Here is a 22,253-nt window from a genome sequence, read left to right on the forward strand (position 1 = left end):
TAGAGATTTTGACTTGTAAGATCAATAGGATTAAATTTCTGTTGACTGTGTGGTTTTTAAATTTTTTCCCAAGAAATTTTAATGAGGTTTATATTTAGATTGGGATATATCTTTACTTCTGTTTTATAGTTGGAGAATCTTCATGTTGTCATTTGTGTATATTGTGTATTCTCTGGTGGGAAGTCCTGAATACAATGACTGGCTATAACTTGGAGTGGGGAATAGAACATCATATCAGCTTTCCTCAAAAGGTGGCTGTGTAGCTTGAGATTATAAATGCATTGTCAACACATCTTTAAACTTTTATCTCCCTTTATTTAGTCAGATGGCTATTCTACCTGAATACTCAAAATCAACATTGGAATGGCACTTTGAATTTTATGAAGTAGTTTCATGTACACTGTCAATTGATTAATTCATCTATCTGCCCATTCATCTTCTTATCCATCCTTCACCTGCCTTGAATACATACCTGTATGTTTTCCAAGCAAATGAAGATGCTCACTTCAAGGAGTTTGGGGGAGAATGGATACATGTAGATGTATGGCGAGTCCCTTTGCTGTCCACCTTAAACTATTACAATGTTGCTAATTGGCTGTACGCTAATATAAAATAAAACGTTAAAAAATATTATTTACACAGTCAAGATGATATTAAAATATCTGATTGGCACTAAGCAAGTAATGATACTTGAATGAGTAAATAAATGAGTAGGTAATTTACATGTAATTTATGATTAATACCATTTTACATTTATATTGTATCGTAAAACGTTAAGAAGGCATTCAAAAGAAGGAGAATCTGCAGCTCAATAAAATCGGGTGAAGTTTTTTTTTTTTTTTTTTATCTTAGTTTTTTGAATGTTTGAGTTTTTTTTTTTTTTAATTTTATTTTATTTTTAAACTTTACATAACTGTATTAGATTTGCCAAATATCAAAATGAATCCGCCACAGGTATACATGTGTTCCCCATCCTGAACCCTCCTCCCTCCTCCCTCCCCATTGCATCCCTCTGGGTCGTCCCAGTGCACCAGCCCCAAGCATCCAGTATCGTGCATCGAACCTGGACTGGCAACTCATTTCATACATGATATTTTACATGTTTCAATGCCATTCTCCCAAATCTTCCCACCCTCTCCCTCTCCCACAGAGTCCATAAGACTGTTCTATACATGTTACAGTGCTGGTGGGTAGCAGACCATGGAACGCGGGCTGCCTTTTTTCTCCTGAATAAGGGTCCTTTCCTTTACACAGTGTTAGCCTATAGAAAACATGATTCTACTATTTTTTTATGGTTCTAGTTTGCTTTTTTTTTTTTTTTAAATACATCTGTGGGGATATAGATCTAAAGGAAAACAACTTTTGACTGGTAGTAATTTACCTTCCTTGAGGTGTCCAGTGGTGACATAATTGATTTTGTTGCCATTGATTAAAAGCCACATTAAGTTGAAAACTGTCAGCTGAGCCCAGAGATAACATTTTCATAATGACTTTTAATAAACATGGAAGAAGTGATTTCATTGCATTCATAAATTTGATTAATGATATTTTCCCAGGACCAAAAGAAATGAGCTGCTCATTTGCATGCTTAATTGCTGTGTTCCAGGTCCATTTTCCTGCAATACGGATTTGGGATGCTTTTAGTAACATTAGAAATCTCAAAATGGTCATATTTCCACTTACCTGAAGTGGAGAATATTTGAATTCAATCAGATTTTTACTATGGTGAAAATATAGATATGATCTCTTTTTATCTAGAAAGAAATATCTAGTAGGTATTTCTGAACTCCTGACATGCCCCCTCCAGGACCTCTTCCTCCTCGAGTCTTCCACATCTTAGTAAGTGACAACTCCATTCTTCCAGTTTTTATTCTGAAAACCTTGGTTTAATACTTGAAGCTTCTCTTTCTATCCTATCATCTCTACTTTCAAAGTAAAGCCCTAATCTGTCCACTTCTCATCATCTCTTGTCTCCTTACTTCTGCTTTTGTACATTTTCAGATGTCAACCCAGTGGCCAACACATTGTGTCAAGCTTATGCTCAGAAATCTCCAGTGTTTCTCCTTCTGTTGGAGAAAATCCTTAAGTCTTAACTTGCCCAACAAGACTCCATATGATCTATATGTCCCTCTCTAGTCACACTGCCCCCTGAATTATCTTTCACAATTACAGCCCCTCACCACCACTCTACTCCAGCCTTACTAAGCCCACCAGACATCTTCTTTCCTCAGGGTTTTTGCACATTATTTCCTGTCTCTCCAGATCCTCCATGAACAAGTGCTTATTAACTTCCTTTGTCCTTCACCATAAAGTCCCCAGACATGCTATCTAATATGTCAACACATTATCCTTTACTCTTTTTTCTTCTTTCATATATCTGGTTATCTAACAATATATAGTTTTAAAAAAAATATTTGTGAAGGCCAAAAGTAGAGTAGTTGTAGAAAAACTAGACAACTACATACTCATTTCATCTCAGAAGCAAGTCTGATGTTTATATTAATAGTTGAAAGTCCCTATAGAACTGCTCAGATTACACTGATGGAGAAATAGTTAACCAGGGAGAATGCTTTTATGGCAGGGACTGGGTGAGGCTGATCTTCAGTGCTTTGGGCTTTAAAGTTTGATGAGGTATCTATACCATAATTGATAGGTAAATACTTTAAAAAGATGCTCAGTTCATCAGTGGGGACTGGGTATGACTGGACAGAGAACCAGAGCTTTTACTCTCCCTGCATCTGTGATTCTTCACACCTGAAGTACTAGAATTGCAAATGACAGTTTGGCTCATACAGTCCTGCACAGAACTCATACTGAGCCTGCTGCACATGTTATTGAGGATATATGTGGGCTACTTATCTTCCCTTTATCAAATAAAATTTTCATGAAAATATTTCAAGCAGATGGTTAAAAAATTAAATGGCACAGAAATATCAAATGCCAAGCAGGGCAACTTCTTACAGTTGTTTCCTTGTTTTGGGAAACTATAGTATCTTGACACTGTTTATACTGCTCTTTCTTGATTTATCAATTCTAGAAATGATTATTTCTTTTCTATGATGTAGAAAGGAATTAGTTCACTTCTATCATTTTGTACCTGCCAACTCCCTAATGTAGTTATTCCATCATTTTCTAGTTTCTTTCTTTATGAAATAATAGCTCACTCTGTGTGTGTGTGTGTGTGTGTGTGTGTGTGTGTGTGTGTGTGTTTATATGTATGTGGGCTTCCTCAGTGGCTCATTGTTAAAGCATCCACCTGCCAATGCAGGAGACACAGGAGACTCAAGTTTGATCCCTGGGTTAGGAAAATGCCTTGGAGTCAGAAATGACAACCTACTCCCGTATTCTGGCCTGGGAAATCCCATGGATAGGGAAGCCTGGCCAGCTATGGTCTGTAGGGTTGCAAAGAGTTGTACATGACTGAGCATGCATGCAGGAACATATATATATATATATACACACACACACACATATAAATATAAGTATATTTATATATACTCACACATATATACAGACACACCCATATTTATTATTCTTTGAAATATAGGCTGTATCTCTTGGTTCTGTACGTTTTATAATGACTATTAGTGGCTCCTGTTCTTTCAAAAATATTTTCAATTACATTTTTCTTCCAATTCTGTTGAAGTAATTTTGATATACAGCACCAAGTTTAAGGTATACAACAAAATGATTTGCACTATATATATTATAAGGTAATTATCACCATAAGTTTAGTGAATGTCCATCATGGAATATAGAAACAAAATTAAAGACATAGAAAAAAATATTTTCCTTGTGAGGAGAACTCTAAGGATTCATTCTCTTAACAACATTCATATATAACTTGCAGCAGTGTTGATTATATTTATCATATTGTATGTTATATGCTGTGTATTGATTTTATAATTAGAAGTTTGTATGTTTTGACTGCCTTCATCCAGGTCCCCCTCTCCCACCCTTATCCTCTGGTAACCACAAATCTGATGTCTTTTTCTATGAATTTGATTTTTTTTGAAGTACAGTTGATCTGCACCTATGTTAGTTCCTATTACACAACCCGGTGATTTGTTATTTCTATATATTTCAAACTTATCACCACATTATGTCTAGTTACAATGTGTCAGCATCTAAAGATGTCATTTAGTTACTGATTGCATTTCCCACTCTGTACGTTTCATGCCTGTGACTCATCTATTTTGCAATTTGCAGTTTATACCTCTCAGTCTCCCTCACCTATTTCTTTCCTCCCCCATCTGGCAACCAGCTGTTTGTTCCCTGCATCTAGAACTCTGTTTCTGTCTTGTTGTATTTGTTCGTTTCTTTGTTCTTTAGATTCTACATATAAGTGAAATCATATGGTGTTTGTGTTTCTCTGATGTATTTTGCTTGACAACTTTTGTTTACTTCCCTTGTGATTGGATGACTATCTTGTTATGTTTGGATTCCATTCTCTCTTTGGTAATGTGTTATCTATTATAGATTTTTGGTTTGTGATTACCATGTGGTTTAAATATAGATTTATATATTTATACATATGTATATATATATGATTAGTCTTCCTGTTATTTTGACCTCCTAATTTCCCCATTCCTATCTGCTAACTTCTGTCAGATATGTCCTTCTGCCTACACTGTTAAAGCAGATTGTTTTTATTTTTTAAACATGATGTTTTGTCTATAGGTTTAATTCTAAAAGTTGACAACTTGCAAAGATTTGCTCATGATTGTGCAAATTTTGTTCAGGGAAGAGAAAATCAATTTGCCAAATTTATATCGTGTCTTCTGAATTCCAAAGATAGATCTGTATGTCTAATACCAAGTTGAAATGTATTCTTTATTTTTGAATTCTACTCATTGCTGAAAACCCTGCTACATTTTAGTCTGCATGGTATGCTGAAAGCAGTCATCTTAGACTGTTTTTATCTCCTGGAATTTCTGATAGCCCCTTTTATTTTCTTGTGGAGAGAACACACATATGTGTTCATTACTGTTTCCTTGTTATATTTCAGCTTGTTAATTATTTTTGTTTCTGTATTGGATACATTCTGTTTTTTTCCTAAAGCTCACTGAATCTTATTTGAAGCCATTATCTTATAATTGAACTATGGATCCTGTATAGCTTCTTGTTCCTGGAGTTTTTAATTGTTATGTACTGTGTATCTTTTGTGAGCTTCCATGGTAGCTCAGTTGTTAAAGAATCTGCCTGCAATGCAGGAAACCCTGGTTCGATTCCCGGGTTGGGAAGATTCCCTGGAGAAGGGATAGGGTACCTAATCCAGTATTCTTGGACTTCCCTGGTGGCTCAATTGGTAAAGAATCAGCCTGTAATGCAGGAGAAGGAGACCTGGGTTTGATCCCTGGGTTGGGAAGATCCCTTGGAGGAGGGCATGGCAACCCACTCCAATATTCTTCCCTGGAGAATCCCCATGGACAGAGGAGCCTGGCAGGCTACAGTCCATGGGGTCACAAAGAGTCGGACACAGCTGAGTTGACTAAGCACAGCACAGCACGTATATCTTGTATCCTCATTTCCTACTCAAATTTTTAATCATAATATTGATCCAGTTACCCCTTGTCCTTACCTTTTTTGTTGTTGTTGCTGAGAACTGTCTCTTTGGTATGCTTTCTGCTCTCCTAGAGCTTATATTCTATTGGGGGATAAAGGCAGTTAACAAGATAAAAACATTTCATACTTTTGTAGACTGATTCTACTTAGTATTAGGGAGAAGAATACTTAGGAAGTGAGAAGTTCTAACTACAACTTTAGCAGGGTATGGTACATTTTTCAAGTTCTGAGTTAAAACTGTCATGTATTTATTTATGAAAATAAATATTTAAAATGGTGCATCTCTTCTTTAGTACTTGTAGAATATGATATATACATATTAAATTAGGTACCAAGTAGGCTTGGGGCTTCCCACTTGGTTCTTACCAGTGGTAAAGAACCCGTTTGTCAGTGCTGGAGACTTAAGAGACTTCCGTTTGATCCCTGGGTTGCAAAGCTTCGCTGAAGGAGGGAATGACAACCCATTCCAATATTCTTGCCTGGGAATCCCATGGACAGAGGAGCCTGGCAGGCTGTAGTTCATAGGGTCACAAAGAGTCAGACAGAACTGAAGCGACTTAGCACGCATGCACACCAAGTAGGCTTTAGTGGCCTGACTAGTGTTAAAGCTAGGATTCTTTTTAAGCAAAGAAAGTAAAGTATTCTAATTTTCAAACAGTAGGATTTGCAAATGAACTTTTAAAACAAAACCTATTTGTTACAACCCATTGGTTAAGTTGGCAGTTGACTACTTTGCAAAGTTATTCTAAATGAAAAACTATTTCTTTAACAGCCTGTCTAGGCAGAAATCATAGGTTTCTTTTATTACTTATAGGTGTTATGGCACTTAAAACTCATTATTAATTTATAAGAATTACATAACATTGTTAGGCTCTAAGCCTTTTGAAATATTGGCTAATTTGATACATAAAGAATCTGGTGTGTCCTTAAATTGACCTGTATATAAAAAGATCAGTATAATTGTTTTTGGTAAAAAGTTATAGAATTGCTTTTTGCAGTTCCTTCTTTTTTGGTCTGTTACATATCAAATAGAGATAAAGGTAAAAAAAAAAAAAAAAAGAAAACAATATCCAAATGTTCTCATTAATTCAAGGTGTGAGGTTCCCTGGAAAGAAATGCAATTATACCCTAGAGGCAGCCAGATTTCTGAGTCTTAAATTTGCCGCTTTAGCTGTTTTAGCTATTTTAACTATTTTGTTGTGTTCATGTATCACACAAAGAATCCATCCGTATGTATACCAGGGTCTAGGATTTTAATTTACTACTAGTTGAAATGAAAAGCTATATTTCTAGGCAGGTTTAGTTTATGATATTTTTATTTTTGGTTTTACTTTCATCATGCTTAGAAGATTTCTTCAATCTAAGGGACAGAGTATAACCAAGATGGCAACACTAATTACAAAAATTAAGCAATAACCTTAGCAAAAGGTTATTTTGCTTATTACTTATATCCCTTATTACTTCAAATTTTAGAATAAAAATAATCATTATACTTGTAGAAATTCAAATGAGAAGTGAGAAAGAATTGATCTTGGGTCACTTCATTCTGCAATGACTTGGAGCGGGGCTTTGGTTCCTAGCTGGAGATTGGGATTAGGTCTTGGTGGTGAGAACATCAGATCCTAGCCACTAGACCTGTGGTCGGTGACAAGGGCCCTGGCCCTTCAGCTTTGCAGAAAAGAATTTCCACAAAGATGGAAAGTAGTGAAGCAAGTATTTATTAGGAGGAAAAAAAAAAGTATAGTATGTGTGAATAGATACATGGGCAGACTCAGGGAGAGAGAGAGGCACTGAGTTGCATCCTCATGACAGTTGGAATTACTTTTATGGGGCATTTCTTCTGGGTTTCCTTTGGCCAATCATTTTGATTTGCCTGGTTCATGGTCCATATTTGGTATATCTCAGGATCCTCCAACGTGTGCACACACAGCTCTTAGTCAAGATGGATTTTAGTGAAAAGGCATCTGAGTAGGGAATATCCCTTGACATAAATCCCCTTTGGTCTCCAAGGAGCCTTTTTCATGTATGTGTGGTTGGGGAAGTCTCTTGACTTGGAGAATAAGAAATATGTGGTCTGGGCAGGGCCCAGCCTCCTCCCTCAATTATACTGCTTTTCTCGTTTTGGAGTTTCAGGCCATAGGGAATGAGTCTCCAATTGCTTTTGCCTGATGGGCCCATCTGCTTCCTGCCTCAGAATGAGTTAAAACATTTATAAGACAGTTCTAATTTCTCTAAGGCAATTTATTTATGTAAATTAAATGTCAAATTAATAGCTTCCTGGTTGTAAAAATGTGATGTATATAAAGCAAAAAGTCCACTACGATTCCTGAAACCTACTTTACTTCCTTTGTGTGCCCTGCTGTGAGCATAAACCTTTATTTCCAGGTGTCTTCTGCTGCTGCTGCTGCTGCTGCTAAGTCGCTTCAGTCGTGTCCGACTCTGTGCGACCCCATAGAAGGCAGCCCACCAGGCTCTGCCATCCCTGGGATTCTCCAGGCAAGAACACTGGAGTGGGTTGCCATTTCCTTCTCCAATGCATGAAAGTGAAAAGTGAAAGTGAAGTTGCTTAGTAAGTGTCTGACTCTTTGCGACCCCATGGACTGTAGCCTTCCAGGCTTCTCCGTCCATGGGATTTTCCAGGCAAGAGTACTGGAGTGGGGTGCCATTGCCTTCTCAGCCAGGTGTCTTCTAGGTCTATACAAATATGTATATGTATCTATTGTTTTGTACTAAGTTAGGATGATAAAATACATAGTTTCCCAGACTATAAAAAATTGATTTATAATAAACATTTTCTCATATTAGTTAGTACCTATGGGCCTTCTTTTGGTTTTTAATAGCTTTATTGAAGTATAACTATATCGAAGTATACTATTTGGTAGGATGTAATATATATGTCTTCCTGTGAAAATATTACTACAGTTGAGAAACTGAACCTATCATTCACTGAAAAATTGCCTTATTTCACTTTGTTATCCTCCTATACCTTTCTCTAGTCAATATCTGCCAGCAACCACTGAACTGCTTTCGTTCACTACAGATTCATGTACATTTTCCAGGACTTCATGTAAATTCAATCACAGAGTATAAACTTTTTTTTTTTTGGTCTGACCTTTTCTCTCATGTTTATTTTAACATTCTGAAATGTTGATGTCTGCATCAGTGTGCATTCCTTTTTATTGATGAGTAGTGTTTCATTATATGGATATACCACAGTTTATCTGTTCATCTGGTGATAGCCATTTGGATTATTTCCAGTTTGGGTTATTACTGATGAAGCAGCTGTGAACATTTGATTCAAGCCTTTTTGTGGTCTTTAAGAAGTTGCCAAAGAATTTTCTAAAACAGTTGTCAATATATTTCACACTATACCACCTTTTGGAATATTTTGTGTTATGCTTTCTATTATTGGTTGTGTTTTTCTCCTTTCTTGCTTGGCTGATGATTTTTCATTGGATGCTAGGCTTGCTTAATTTAATTATGGGGTGCTTTTGTATTTCTAAAAATATTCTTGGGCTTTATTCTGGACTACAGTTACTTCTAAACAGGTTGATCTCTTGGGGTCTTGCTTTAGGCTTTGTTTGACTCAAGTTTTAAAAATGTGTATTTTTAATATTATTTTGCTTTGGGACCTTTAATATTTCTTATGATTCATGTCTGCTGCAGATGAATTCTTTCAAGTTTTGTATGTCTGAACAAGTGTGTATTTTAACTTTATTAAATATATTTACACAGGTTTAAGAATTATAAGTTGACATTCATCCCTTTTAGTTCTTTAAAGATGTTGCTTTGACATCGTCTTCGCTTTTTTTTTTTTTTTAATGAGAAATCTGTCATAGTTTTTTTTTTTTTTCTTCTTTATGGCTGCTTCTCTGGCTCCTTTTAAGATACTGTCTTTATTGCTGATTTGAAACAATTTGATAATGATATGCTTTTGCATGGGCTTCCCTAGTGGCTCAGATGGTAAAGAATCTGCCTGCAATACAAGAGACCTGGGCTTGTTCCCTGGGTCTGGAAGATCCCCTGAAGAACAGAATGGCTACCCACTCCAATATTCTTGCCTGGAAAATTCCATGGACAGAGGAGCCTGGCAGGCTACAGTCTATGAGGTTGCAAAGAGTCTGACATGACTGAGTGACTAACACTTCCACTTTATTTCCTCTTTTGTGTAATTATATTCATGTTTGTCATGCTTTTTATTTGCTATGATTCTTGCACCTGTGTGTTTATAGTTTTTATCACATTTGGAAAAGTTTTGGACATTATTTCTTAAAATAGCTATTCAGTCCTCCACTCTGGGGATTCTACTTATACATATTTTAATTGCTTAATGTTATTTTACAGTCCCTTCATTTTTATCTTTCTCTCTCTCTGTCTTTTTTCTTCTGGGTTTCATTTCAGATAACTTTAAGTTCATGTGGCATTTCTTCTTCAAGGCCTAATCTGCTTTTTTAGTGTATTTTTATCTCAGACATTTAAGTTTTCATTTTTAGAAGTTCAGTTAGGTTCTTCTATCTCTCTTGTCTTTTCTTGAACAAAGGTATCCAGTGTTTCTTCATGTATCCTTAACATAGGGTCTTGCTTTAAAAGTCTGGAATTAATTTTTTCCACATTGCAGAAGCAAGACGCTTGTTAGCATTACATGTTCTGTGCATTGTGAGGTTTTCTATCTGGTTGTTAGGAACCGGAATTATTCCCAGCCTTGTGGGAACTCCAAGTACTATTTCCTGTAATCCTTTCAGATGATTCCCTGCTCCTCCTCACAGACATGGGGAGTTTTCTCACACTCATGCGCTGAACAGTAGTTTAACGAATATTAGATGGATTCTCTGCACATCTCTGGGGTTCTCTCTGAGTGTATTTTTCTCTCCTCTATTATTCTGGTTTGGAGACTGTAGCTTCCTTTGACACTCAGCTCTGTCTCCCATTAGGGATATTGCCAGGCACTGCCTGGGTTTTTTTCTCCTTGAGTTGCTACATGCAGATTTACAACTGGCAGTAAGCTGGAACAATCATAACGCGCATTTCATTGTCTTCATTGCCTAATGTATGATGTTTTGAAAGCCTTTGTTTCATGTAATTTTTAAGCTGTTTCAGGTAGGGTAGATCTGGTTTCTGTTACTCAATCTTGGCTGGAAAGAAAGGTCAACCTTATTTTTCTAATGACTACAAATATCCCACTGCATTGCTTAAATCAAAACATATTTCAAACTGGAGATTTACTGAAGAACATTAACTTGTATCAAAGTTGGACAGAGGCACTACAAGAAAAGAGAGACCAATATCCTTTATGAACATGAATGCAAAAATCTTCAATGAAATGCTATCAAACAAAATTCAACAGTTTATTAAAGATTTTTATAAAATGACCAAGTAGAATTTATTATTGGAATGCAAGGATTATTAAATATATGAAAATTGATCAATGTGATGAAGCCAACAAAATGAAAGTAAAGAAACCTACATGATCATTTAAATTGATTAAAAAAAGTGACAAAATTCAACACCCATCCTTTCATGATAAAAACACTCAACAAACAAGGAATAGGCAGACTATCTAAACATAATGAAAGCAATAATTAAAACCAACAATGAATGCCATTCTCTGAAACTTGCCCTTTAAGATCAGGAACAAAGCAAGGATGCCTGCTTTTGTCACTTCCAGTCAGTGTAGTACTTGAAGTTCTGGCTAAAGCCATTAGGCAAGAAAAAGTAAAACAAATACAAAGAACTAAAAACCAGAACTCAAAGAAATATTTTTACTTTCATATTCATAGCAGCATTATCCACAATAATTAAAACATGGATGCAATCCCAATATCCATTGCCAGATGAATGGATAACTTAAATGTGGTTTATGTATACTATGGAATATTATTCAGTCTTAGAAAGAAAGACCATTCTGACATATGCTGCTGCTGCTGCTGCTGCTAAGTTGCTTCAGTCATGTCCGACTGTGTGTGACCCCATAGACGGCAGCCCACCAGTGTCCCCCGTTCCTGGGATTCTCCAGGCAAGAACACTGGAGTGGGTTGCCATTTCCTTCTCCAATGCATGAAAGTGAAAAGAGAAAGTGAAGTCGCTCAGTCGTGTCCAACTCCTAGCGACCCCATGGACTGCAGCCTACCAGGCTCCTCCGTCCAATGGGATTTTCCAGGCAAGAGAATATATTAATAGATGAATCTTAAGGACATTATGCTAAGTAAAATAAGCTAGTCACAAAAAGACAAATACAGTATGATTCCACTTATGTGAGTAGTCAGAATTACAGAGACAGAAAGTAAATTCGTGGTTGCCAGAGGTGGGGCAGATGGGAAAATGGGAGTTATTGTTTAAGGGTAGAGTGTTTCAGTTTACAAGATGAAAAGAGTTACAGAGGTGTATAGTGGTTATGGTTACACATCATGAATATATTTAATGACACTGAACTGTATAGTTGAAATAATTAAGGTGCTATATTTTATGTTATGTATATTTTACCACAATTTTAAAAATTGGAGAAGAAAACTATAAATTTTATTTAAAAATGAATTAGCTGAGTTCCATAAATTTTATTTTGTTTACTTTTATTTACCATCCAATTGGACATACTTTTTAATTCCCTGGTATGCTATTCATCTTCAAGTCTTTTTGGTAGACATTAGTATAGCTATAACAGGTTTCTTATGATCAATGCTTGCATGGTGAGAAATATCTTAACTTTAAAATTTATCATTCTTTTATGTTAAAATTTATTTATTTTTCATGGTTAAGTCTTGCTTTTTAAAATCCAGCTTTACAGTCTGTGCTTCAAGGATTGTTTTATTTGTAAAATTTAATGTAGTTATTGACATGCTTGAATTTCATATCATTATTTGATTTTTTTTTATTAACCATTCATTGTCCTCCAGTGCTTTTCTTTTGTCTTTTCTTGGCAGTATATAAATGTATTTTTAATATTCTGCATTATCTGATCTTGTTACATTGTAGTTATTCCTTTTTGTACTTCTTTGGGGTGTTTCTTTAGATAATAAAATATGCATATGTAATTTATTACAGCATGCATTAAAAATTCTATTACCAATCCTTTATACAGCACTAATTCTATTAAAGAACAATTTAAGAAATTTATAACAATATATTTTTAATTGTCATGTACTTCTAAATATTCTAAAAATCAATTTTTAAAATTACTTTAAATGGCTAGATGTCTTTAAGGTGACAACAGAAATTTGCGTAAGTATGGGAATAATAATTTCAATGGTTCCTAATATTTACTGAGCAATGTTATTTTTTTCTGGTGTTCATTCCTTCTTGTAAAACCAAGTTTCTATCTGATATCATTGTCCTTTAGCCTATAGAAATTCTTTTTTTTAGTGCTTCTTGTTGCAGAGATTAATTCTTTCAGATTTTCATTTTCTGAAGATGACCTTATAAGAAATAATATTTACCAGTGAAATTGGCAAAATTAAAGAAAAATATATTATTTGGTAGACTTCTTGGAAAAGGGCATTGTCATACTGCTATATAGAGTAGAAAATGATAGAACTATATAAATTACCTTTGGAAGTCAAATTTTAAAAATGTCTTATACTTTGACTTAAATATTAAAATTATTGGAATTTATGAGAAAATTCTGTTATGCATAAAGATATGTTCACAAGGGTGCCCACTGTAGCTTTATTTTTAATAGCAAAAAGTGGAAATAACCTCAAAGTTACTTCAATAAATGACAATACATCCATATAATGAAATATTTAGCTACTAAGATCTGTATTGCCTCTTGAGAAACCTATATGCACATCAGGAAGCAACAGTTAGAATTGGACATGGAACAACAGACTGGTTCCAAATAGGAAAAGGAGTACGTCAAGGCTGTATATTGTCACCTTGCTTATTTAACTTATATGCAGAGTACATCATGAGAAACGCTGGACTGGAAGAAGCACAAGCTGGAATCAAGATTGTTGGGAGAAGTATCCAGAACCTCAGATATGCAGATGACACCACGCTTATGGCAGAAAGTGAAGAGGAACTAAAAAGTCTCTTGATGAAAGTGAAAGTGGAGAGTGAAAAAGTTGGCTTAAAGCTCAACATTCAGAAAATGAAGATCATGGCATCTGGTCCCATTACTTCGTGGGAAATAGATGGGAAAACAGTGGAAACAATGTCAGACTTTGTTTTTTTGGGCGCCAAAGTCACTGCAGATGGTGACTGCAGCCATGAAATTAAAAGATGCTTACTCCTTGGAAGGAAAGTTATGACCAACCTAGATAGCATATTCAAAAGCAGAGACATTACTTTGCCAACAAAGGTCCGTCTAGTCAAGGCTATGGTTTTTCCAGTAGTCATGTATGGATGTGAGAGTTGGACTGTGAAGAAGGCTGAGTGCCGAAGAATTGATGCTTTTGAACTGTGGAGTTGGAGAAGACTCTTGAGAGTCCCTTGGACTGCAAGGAGATCCAACCAGTCCATTCTAAAGGAGATCAGTCCTGGGTGTTCTTTGGAAGGAATGATGCTAAAGCTGAAACTCCAGTACTTTGGCCACCTCATGTGAAGAGATGACTCATTGAAAAAGACTCTGACGCTGGGAGGGATTGGGGGCAGGAGGAGAAGGGGATGCCAGAGGATGAGATGGCTGGATGGCATCACCGACTCGATGCACGTGAGTCTGAGTGAACTCCGGGAGTTGGTGATGGACAGGGAGGCCTGGCGTGCTGCGATTCATGGGGTCGCAAAGAGTCAGACATGACTGAGTGACTGAACTGAACTGAAGATCTGTTTTGCAAAATAGATTGCTAAAGTTGAGAAAATGCTAAAAAAATGGATAATATAAGATAAATTTAATAATACATGTGTTTTTACCTGCTGGAAAAAAAATGGCATACATCAAATTTTAGCATTGGTAATTGTTTTCCTTTGTACTTTTCCTGTTCTCCAGCTTTTCTACCTTGACTATATAATGATGCTGAAGTCCTATAGTATTTGTTCAAGGAATAATTTTTAAGGACAGTAGGAAATATTAAGTATACTGTACAATAGAAAACAACTAAAGAATTCCTACTGACCTTTGGAGTCTAGATAATTCTCTAGGGAGTAGAGTTGTCTTTTTTTTTTTGTTTTTGCCAAAAGGGCCAACAATAAAACCATTTAACTTATGTTTTGTATCTCCTTGCTTCCCTAATGAGTTGTAATAAAGGGATAAAAGTTAAGTTGAGAAAGACATAGATGCCAGATAATGTAATCATAAAATAAATTAAAAAAAAGCCAATTATAAGTGGAAGTGTCATTAAATTTTACAGCACTAATGAAAAGCCTGGTTTATTCTTTGAAGGTTTCCAAAATGTTTTGAAGCTAGTATTCTATTTTCTGGTATGTGTTAGAATTCGTTTTACTAGAGAACTGTAAACTGGAAATTGTTAGCCTGGTGACCTGAAATGAATTATTTTGGCCTGAAGCTACTTGACCTGTCAGGCAAGTGGCAATGAATAGAAGAAGGGTATGTTCCCTATGACACTTCAGTTTCTATTTTTACATACGCATGCATGCATTAAAGAAGGAATGTGCTTTTGTGCAGTTTAAGGTCATGGATAACTAGGGTAAATTGGGATTTAGCTCTTCTAACAATAGGTTAATTACCAACTTATTCTCATGGTGAAATAAAAAGTACAGAAGACATAGTTGAAAGAGAATTGTTAAGCATGATTATCTTACCTTAATATATTTTGATAATATGTTATACTATTCAAATGTTACTTAGCCCTTGCTGGCTGCAGATAGACACAAGTGTGATCTAATTATTTATTTAATGATATTATTTGTGTTTCTAATAGGAGCTAATTAGAGACATTTATGTTAGATCTGGAAAATAATTTATAGGGAACCTTAAATATGGTGAATGTAGGAGAATATACATTTTATTTTCTTTCACTTTAACATTTTATTTTGAAATATATTTCTCCCTTTTAACATTTTATTGTGACCATTGCCTATGGTAATAAATAGCTTTCAGAAACATTATTTTCAGTGTGTATCTAGGATTCTCCTAAAGGAAAAGCCTCTCCTTTCTACATCAGTTAATAGATTGCTGCTGACATATTCATTTTTTCTCTTGAACAGTATAATATTGTTAGACTACATGAATTATAAGAAATGGTTTTGTGAAAATCCCCCGTTGACAGTGATCATGTCAGGAAATTACAAAAATAAGGTAATTTCTCTTAAGTCTCTGATTAGATGTACTTTTTCTGAGCAACTGCTAATTTTTAACTTGTAGGTAGTATATGACATATAAATGACTATGTTTTAAATCTTGTCTGTTAGAAGGCTTAGATAAAGTTGTATCCTAACTCTCGAATATGTAACTTCATTTTGTTCTACTCTACCTCAACCTCACTTAATACAAATTTATTTTAGCTTATCCTATATATGCATCTTTGTGAGATAGATAGGTTTGTTGGAACATTAGCATATAAATAACAAATCAAGAGCTATAATAAATATTACCACAAGGAAATTACCTGGTCTCTCTAAATATTATTAGTTTCCTAATCTGAAAAATGTGGATAATTATTTCATTGTATTAGGGTAGAGTCATTATGAAGTTTAAATTAGATAATTTAAGTGAAAGCCTGTTTTCAAGCCAGGAAGAGAGAGGTGTTCACAAAGTGTCCTCTGTTCTTTCTTTAGAAAGAGAACTAGTACACAAGTTCCATTTTCATTTATCAATAGCTAATACACATGCTAAGTGGAGACATTCTGAAACTATACCAGGTAGATGGTATCCTATCTAATATTCCCAATATCTTGGTATTTTATTTATTTATTTATTTTTAATTTTTTAAGAAATTTTATTTTATTTTTTAACTTTACAATATTGTATTGGTTTTGCCATATGTCAAAATGATATATATATACCACAGGTATACATGTGTTCCCCATCCTGAGCCCTCCTCCCTCCTCCCTCCCCATACCATCCCTCTGGGTCATCCCAGTGCACCAGCCCCAAGCATCCAGTATCGTACATCGAACCTGGACTGGTGACTCGTTTCATATATGATATTATACATGTTTCAGTGCCATTCTCCCAAATCATCCCACCCTCTGCCTCTCCCACAGAGTCCAAGAGACTGTTCTATACATCAGTGTCTCTTATTTTAAATTGAGCAACTTCATATATAAATGGCATTTAAAAATGTTAATACAATTAAAAAATATTTTTCAGTTTTCAAATGATTATTTTTGTAACATAGATAAATGTGGTTTTATTATAGGAAAGGATATATATATATATATATATATATAGCAATATAATCTTGAAATATACTAGACTATGGATTTATATATATAATTGAATACAAAAGAGGATATTTTACATTTTTAAATATGTACAAGAAAATATGTAAGAAAGATGCAAAAATCAGTACAAAGCACTGCAGGTACTAAATAATGTAAAAGGTATTGTCAATAATAAGATTACTTATAACTCGGGGATAACTATATTTGTGAAGAAACATTTGTCCTGTTAAATATGTTCGTATTAATTTGCTTTTTACTTGATATGTTAATATTTGATTTGGGGTAGCTCTACTTTGCCTTAAAAATATTGTTGAAATTATAAACATGTATATAATGCAGTTCTGCTTACTTAATCTTGATGTTGGGATTAATGAGGGATGCGGCCTGTGTTATGGGGTATCTCACAAGATGCTTTTATTTTTCCTTGCTTACCATTTAAAAAGTTCCCTAATGTTCATAAATAATCAGAATTGAAACTTACACATTTGGACTAAAAACCATATTATACATAGAAAATAACTACGTTGGTCAAAATGTCTCACCCAGGAAAGAAGCCAAAGGAAAAAGCTGTGAGGTTTGATGAACTGGAAGACTGATAGCATGTATAAAATAGATATGAGAACCTACTATTTAGCACAGGGAACTCTGTTCAATGTTCTGTGGTAATCTAAACGGAAAGGAAATACATAATAGAGAGAATGTATGTATAGATATTGCAGATTCATTTTGCTGTACAATAGAATCTAACAATATAGTAAAACAACTATACTCCAATAAAATTAAAAAAAAATCTTTCTATATCATCACTTTAAAGTACATTTCACAAGGAAAAATTAACTACTTGAGCTGATTAGTAGTTGGAAAAACCACCCTTTCCTGCTCTATTTTCCAGTCCTAGACAGAAATGGAACATGGAGAAATAAGATGTAAGTGGGAAGGAGTGGAGCATTAAAGATCAAGTTTTCTGTTACAGAAAATTTTCTGGCTATAAGTGCCCTGTATTCCTTCTTTTTTGATAACACCTTGATACCTCCATCTGTTCTTTCAGTTCTTTTCTGTGCAAGAACTGTCAGAGTGGGTCCTTTGCCTAAGAAAAGTTACTACCAAGGTGTTATATCAAAAGCCATACAAACTCAAAGAACAACCATATGCATGATAGTCTTCTATTCCAGGGCAAGACTCATAATGTCAGAAAGAGGTGATGAGGAGTTTTATGTTATTTCTATCTTCTTTTTGTTAATACAAACACACATTTTCTTTTCAAGAATACATAAAGAGAAGAAACTGAAAGAAATTCAGTTGAATAAATTGAACAATGAAATTCCTTAAATGTTATCTGATTTAATTATTAATCTTTGCTTTTGCTACAGCAAAAATCTCTTATTTTTCAAATTGAGAGAAAAAGAGGCACACAGAAAGAGATCCTTTACAAAGATAGAAAGTTTTCATTGTTTAAAAAATAAATGAGGCCATAAAAATTTATATCTAATGTAATAACTGTTACCATTTAAGGCTTGCATCTTCATTAAGAATGCTAAATTTATGCCTTAAAACAGTACTATAATCATCTTAATTTGATGAGGTCTTGAAAAGAACCTAGCAATTATACTTGATTCTGGCATTTTCTCTATTAGTATTTATTATTTAAGTAACTGTGGTATACAAACACATCTTGCTAATTTTTGTTTTCCTATAATATTACTGATTTGTAATTTTAAAAAGAAAATATGACCAAAATTAAATTTCCTGAATCAAGATATTCTTGGTTGATATATTAAGACCAAAATAGTTGGTATACTTTTTCAGGCCTCTGAATTGTTAGTACATTAATATTGGGTTAAAAAAATGTTATCATTATCTTTATCAGAGTTACCAATATTTATAAAAGATTATTACATATGATAGAGCCTGTGGAAGGATTCCATAGTTTTCTCAGTCCACTGAATATACTGTTTAAATATCATTGGGTCAATATATTAGGCTGGCTTCTGTCAGTCAACAAACAATCAGTAAATATTTAGTACATGGCTTCCATGTGCTCAGGGCATTGCTAGACTTGGAGTATATACGCATAAGACATTGATTTCACTTTTAAGCAAAATCCATTTGAAGCAACAATAATTACACCTAGGAAATAGTGGTGGACAGTAAATTTTAGTTTCTTATCACACATACAACAATTTGGTCCTTCTTGTAAATGTTCTAGGTATTCAGACAAGGAAGCTAGATATCTTCTAACCCAGCCAGCCACTCAGTCACTCAGACTGAGTGGAGGAGATGGGTCCTAACAAAGCCACCATTACAGACTACCCAGTGAATACCTCCTGAGACAGGTAAAAGTTAATTACATTAATATATAAAGTAATATTCCTCTCGGAGAAGGCAATGGCACCCCACTCCAGTACTCTTGCCTGGAAAATCCCATGGGCGGAAGAGCCTGGTAGGCTGCAGTCCATGGGATCGCGAGGAGTCGGACACGACTGAGTGACTTGACTTTCACTTTCACTTTCATGCATTGGAGAAGGAAGTGGCAACCCACTCCAGTGTTCTTGCCTGGAGAATCCCAGGGACGGGGGAGCCTGGTGGGCTGCCATCTATGGGGTCGCACAGAGTCAGACACCACTGAAGTGACTTAGCAGCAGCAGCAGCAGCAGTAGCAACATTTCTCTAGTAGATAACTTTCTTCCTTCTTTTACTTTACAGTTGTGAAAATGTAAAATGTTTGCTGGTAATATTTGCTGTGGTATATGGGCCCTGTCTGGACATAAAGGAAATTTCCTTGTGGATTACCTTCCTCTTGGAGTCAATGATACCGGAGAATGATATCCAGATTTTGTTCTCTGAATTGCTCTAAGGCTTGTATGCCTCATGAGTGAGTAAATTTCTGTTGTTGACATACATAGACCACTCCAAGATTAGTCAGAGGGCATTATTTAAGAGATTTGTTTTCCATTGAATAAGATTTAGACTTGATTACAAATATGAGCAGGCCATAGGACCAGGTCACTTGTAAAGGGATTTGGAATCATTATGGATTTTCACCTGTATCAGAGGAATTTTAACAATATTTTAATGGTGGACACTCAGAGGGCTCAAACAAAACTTGTGCACACCAGAAGCCAAAGACCCCACAGAGACTGAGACAGAACTGTGTTTGAGTGTCTCCTGCAGAGGTATGAGTCAGCAGTGGCCTGCTGCAGGGGCAGGGGCTTTGGGTGCAGCAGACTTGGGTATGGCATAAGTCCTCTTGGAAGGGGTCACCATTAACCCCACCCTAGAGCTGCCAGAACTTACACAGGACTGGGAAAACAGACTCTTGGAGGGCACAAACAGAACCTTGTACACACCAGGACCCAGGAGAAAGGAGCAGTGACCCCACAAGAGACTGACCCAGACTTGCCCATGAGTGTGCAGGAGCCTCTGGTGGTGGCGTGGGTCGGCAGTGGCCTGCTACAGGTTTGGGGGCACTGTGTGTAGCAGTACATGCATGGGACCTTTTGAAGGTGGTCACCATTATCTTCATTATCTTCACTTCACCATAGTTTGAAGTGAAGTGAGGTGAAGTCGCTCAGTCGTGTCCAACTCTTTGTGACCCCATGGACTGTAGCCTACCAGGCTCCTCTGTCCATGAGATTTTCCAGGCAAGAGTACTGGAGTGGGTTGTCATTTCCTTCTTCAGGGGATCTTCCCGACCCAGGGATCAAACCTGGGTCTCCTGCATTGTAGGCAGACACTTTACTGTCTGAGCCACCAGAGAAGCCCCAAGGGGCCCCTAATAGCCCCCCAAAATCCTGAAAAACACTTGGTCTTATATTTCCAGACTTCAAAACTTAATACAAAGATAAACTAATCAAAACAGCATGTACTGGCATAAAGACAAAAGTATAGACCAATGGAATAGAATAGACAGCCCAGAAATGAACTCTCACATATACTGTCAAATGATTTTCAATAAGGGTGCCAAGACCATTGGAGAAAGGTCAGTCTTTTTAAGAAATGGGGCTGTAGAAACTGAATATCCACATGCAAAATAGTGAAGTTAGACACTTATCTCACATGACATGCAAAAATTAACTCAAAGTAGATCAGAACGTTAAAACTCAAACTATAAAACTCTTAGAAAAAAACAAAAGAGGAGCTTCATGACAATGAATGTGGCAGTGAGATTTTGTTTTAAGCTCTAGTAGAGAAGAGCAGTCAAGTATAGGGCTAGAGTCAGAGACCTGGGCTCTAACCCAAGACCACCACTTTCTACCTGTGTGATCTTAAGCACATTACCTACTCTCTCTAGGTTTCAGCTTTCTCCTCTGTAAAAAGATGACAATCATGAAGCAATAGTGGCAATTAGATGAATGAATGCAGGTAATTAATCAGTGCTAGTATCTGGCATAGAGCATACGATCAACCATTCCTGCCCATTTGGAGTAAGTGGGAGGTGGCATAATATAGTAGTTAAGTAGGTAGGCTTTGGAGTCAGATTTTCTAAGTTCATATTCTTGTTCTACTCTTTACCAGCTCTGTGACCTTTGGCAAATACTTGACATTTCTATAACTAAGATTTTTTTTTTAAATTCTGAATACTAGAGTTAACAACAGTACTCATAAAATTGTAATGATCAAATGAAAGAATCCCTTTGTTTAACTCTTAGAAAAATAGCACTCTCCAGTATTCTTACAGCTGCTATAGTGCTCAGTACAGCATTGGACAAAGAGTACATGCTTATAAAATGACCCATCATGCTGCCCCAAGCAATGGTTTTTAGGAAGTGCTTAATGACAAGGGTAAATAGTAATCATAAGCTGTCAGGAAAAACAGCATGTGCATACCCTAATTCAAAAATAACTTTACTGCTAAAAAATGTTAACCATCATCTGAGTCGTCAGCAAGTTGTAATCCTTTATGCTAGAGAAGGGTCTTGCCTCTATATTGGTGGTGTTGACTGATCAAGGTAGTGGTTGCTGAAGGTTGAGGTGGCTGTGGTAGTATCTTAAAATAACAATGAAGTTTGCCACATCCATGGACTCATCCTTTGAGGAAAGATTTCTCTGTAGCATACAGTGATGTTTCATAGCATTTTACCCACATGAGAACTTCTTTCAAAACTGGAGTCGATTTCCTCAAGCCCTGCAGCTGTCTTATCAACTAAGTTTATGTCATATTTTACATCCCTTATTGTCATTTCCACAATCTTCACAGTATCTTCAGCAGGAGTAGATTTCATCTTAAGAAACTACTTGCTTTGCTTAGCCATAAGAAGCCACTCCTCATTTGTTAAAGTTTGATCTTGATAATGCAGCAATTCAGTCAAGGCTTCAGGCTCCACTTCTAGTTCTCTTGCTGTTTCTACTACTTCTGCAGTTAATCCACCATAGTTTGGCCCCAGGTAAATAACAGGGAGGAAACATAGCCC

The 22,253-nt window shown here is 35.7% G+C and overlaps 1 protein-coding gene across 30 annotated transcripts in view; it reads left to right on the forward strand.

Annotated features, from left to right (window-relative positions):
- The window catches only part of LOC129659044 (uncharacterized), a 464,676-nt gene that overhangs the window by 139,566 nt on the left and 302,857 nt on the right, over nt 1-22,253 (forward strand). Inside the window, exon 1 of one of the 30 annotated variants that reach the window (XM_055590082.1) lies at nt 19,586-19,714. The exons of the other annotated variants lie outside the window; for them this stretch is intronic. Coding sequence (XP_055446057.1) covers nt 19,711-19,714 — 4 coding nt within the window. The 5' untranslated portion in view covers nt 19,586-19,710. Of the gene's footprint in view, nt 1-19,585; nt 19,715-22,253 lie in introns of those variants that run through there. 30 annotated transcript variants of the gene reach the window in all.

Source organism: Bubalus kerabau, chromosome 8 (assembly GCF_029407905.1).
Source record: "Bubalus kerabau isolate K-KA32 ecotype Philippines breed swamp buffalo chromosome 8, PCC_UOA_SB_1v2, whole genome shotgun sequence".
In the NCBI taxonomy this organism is placed as follows: domain Eukaryota; kingdom Metazoa; phylum Chordata; class Mammalia; order Artiodactyla; family Bovidae; genus Bubalus; species Bubalus kerabau.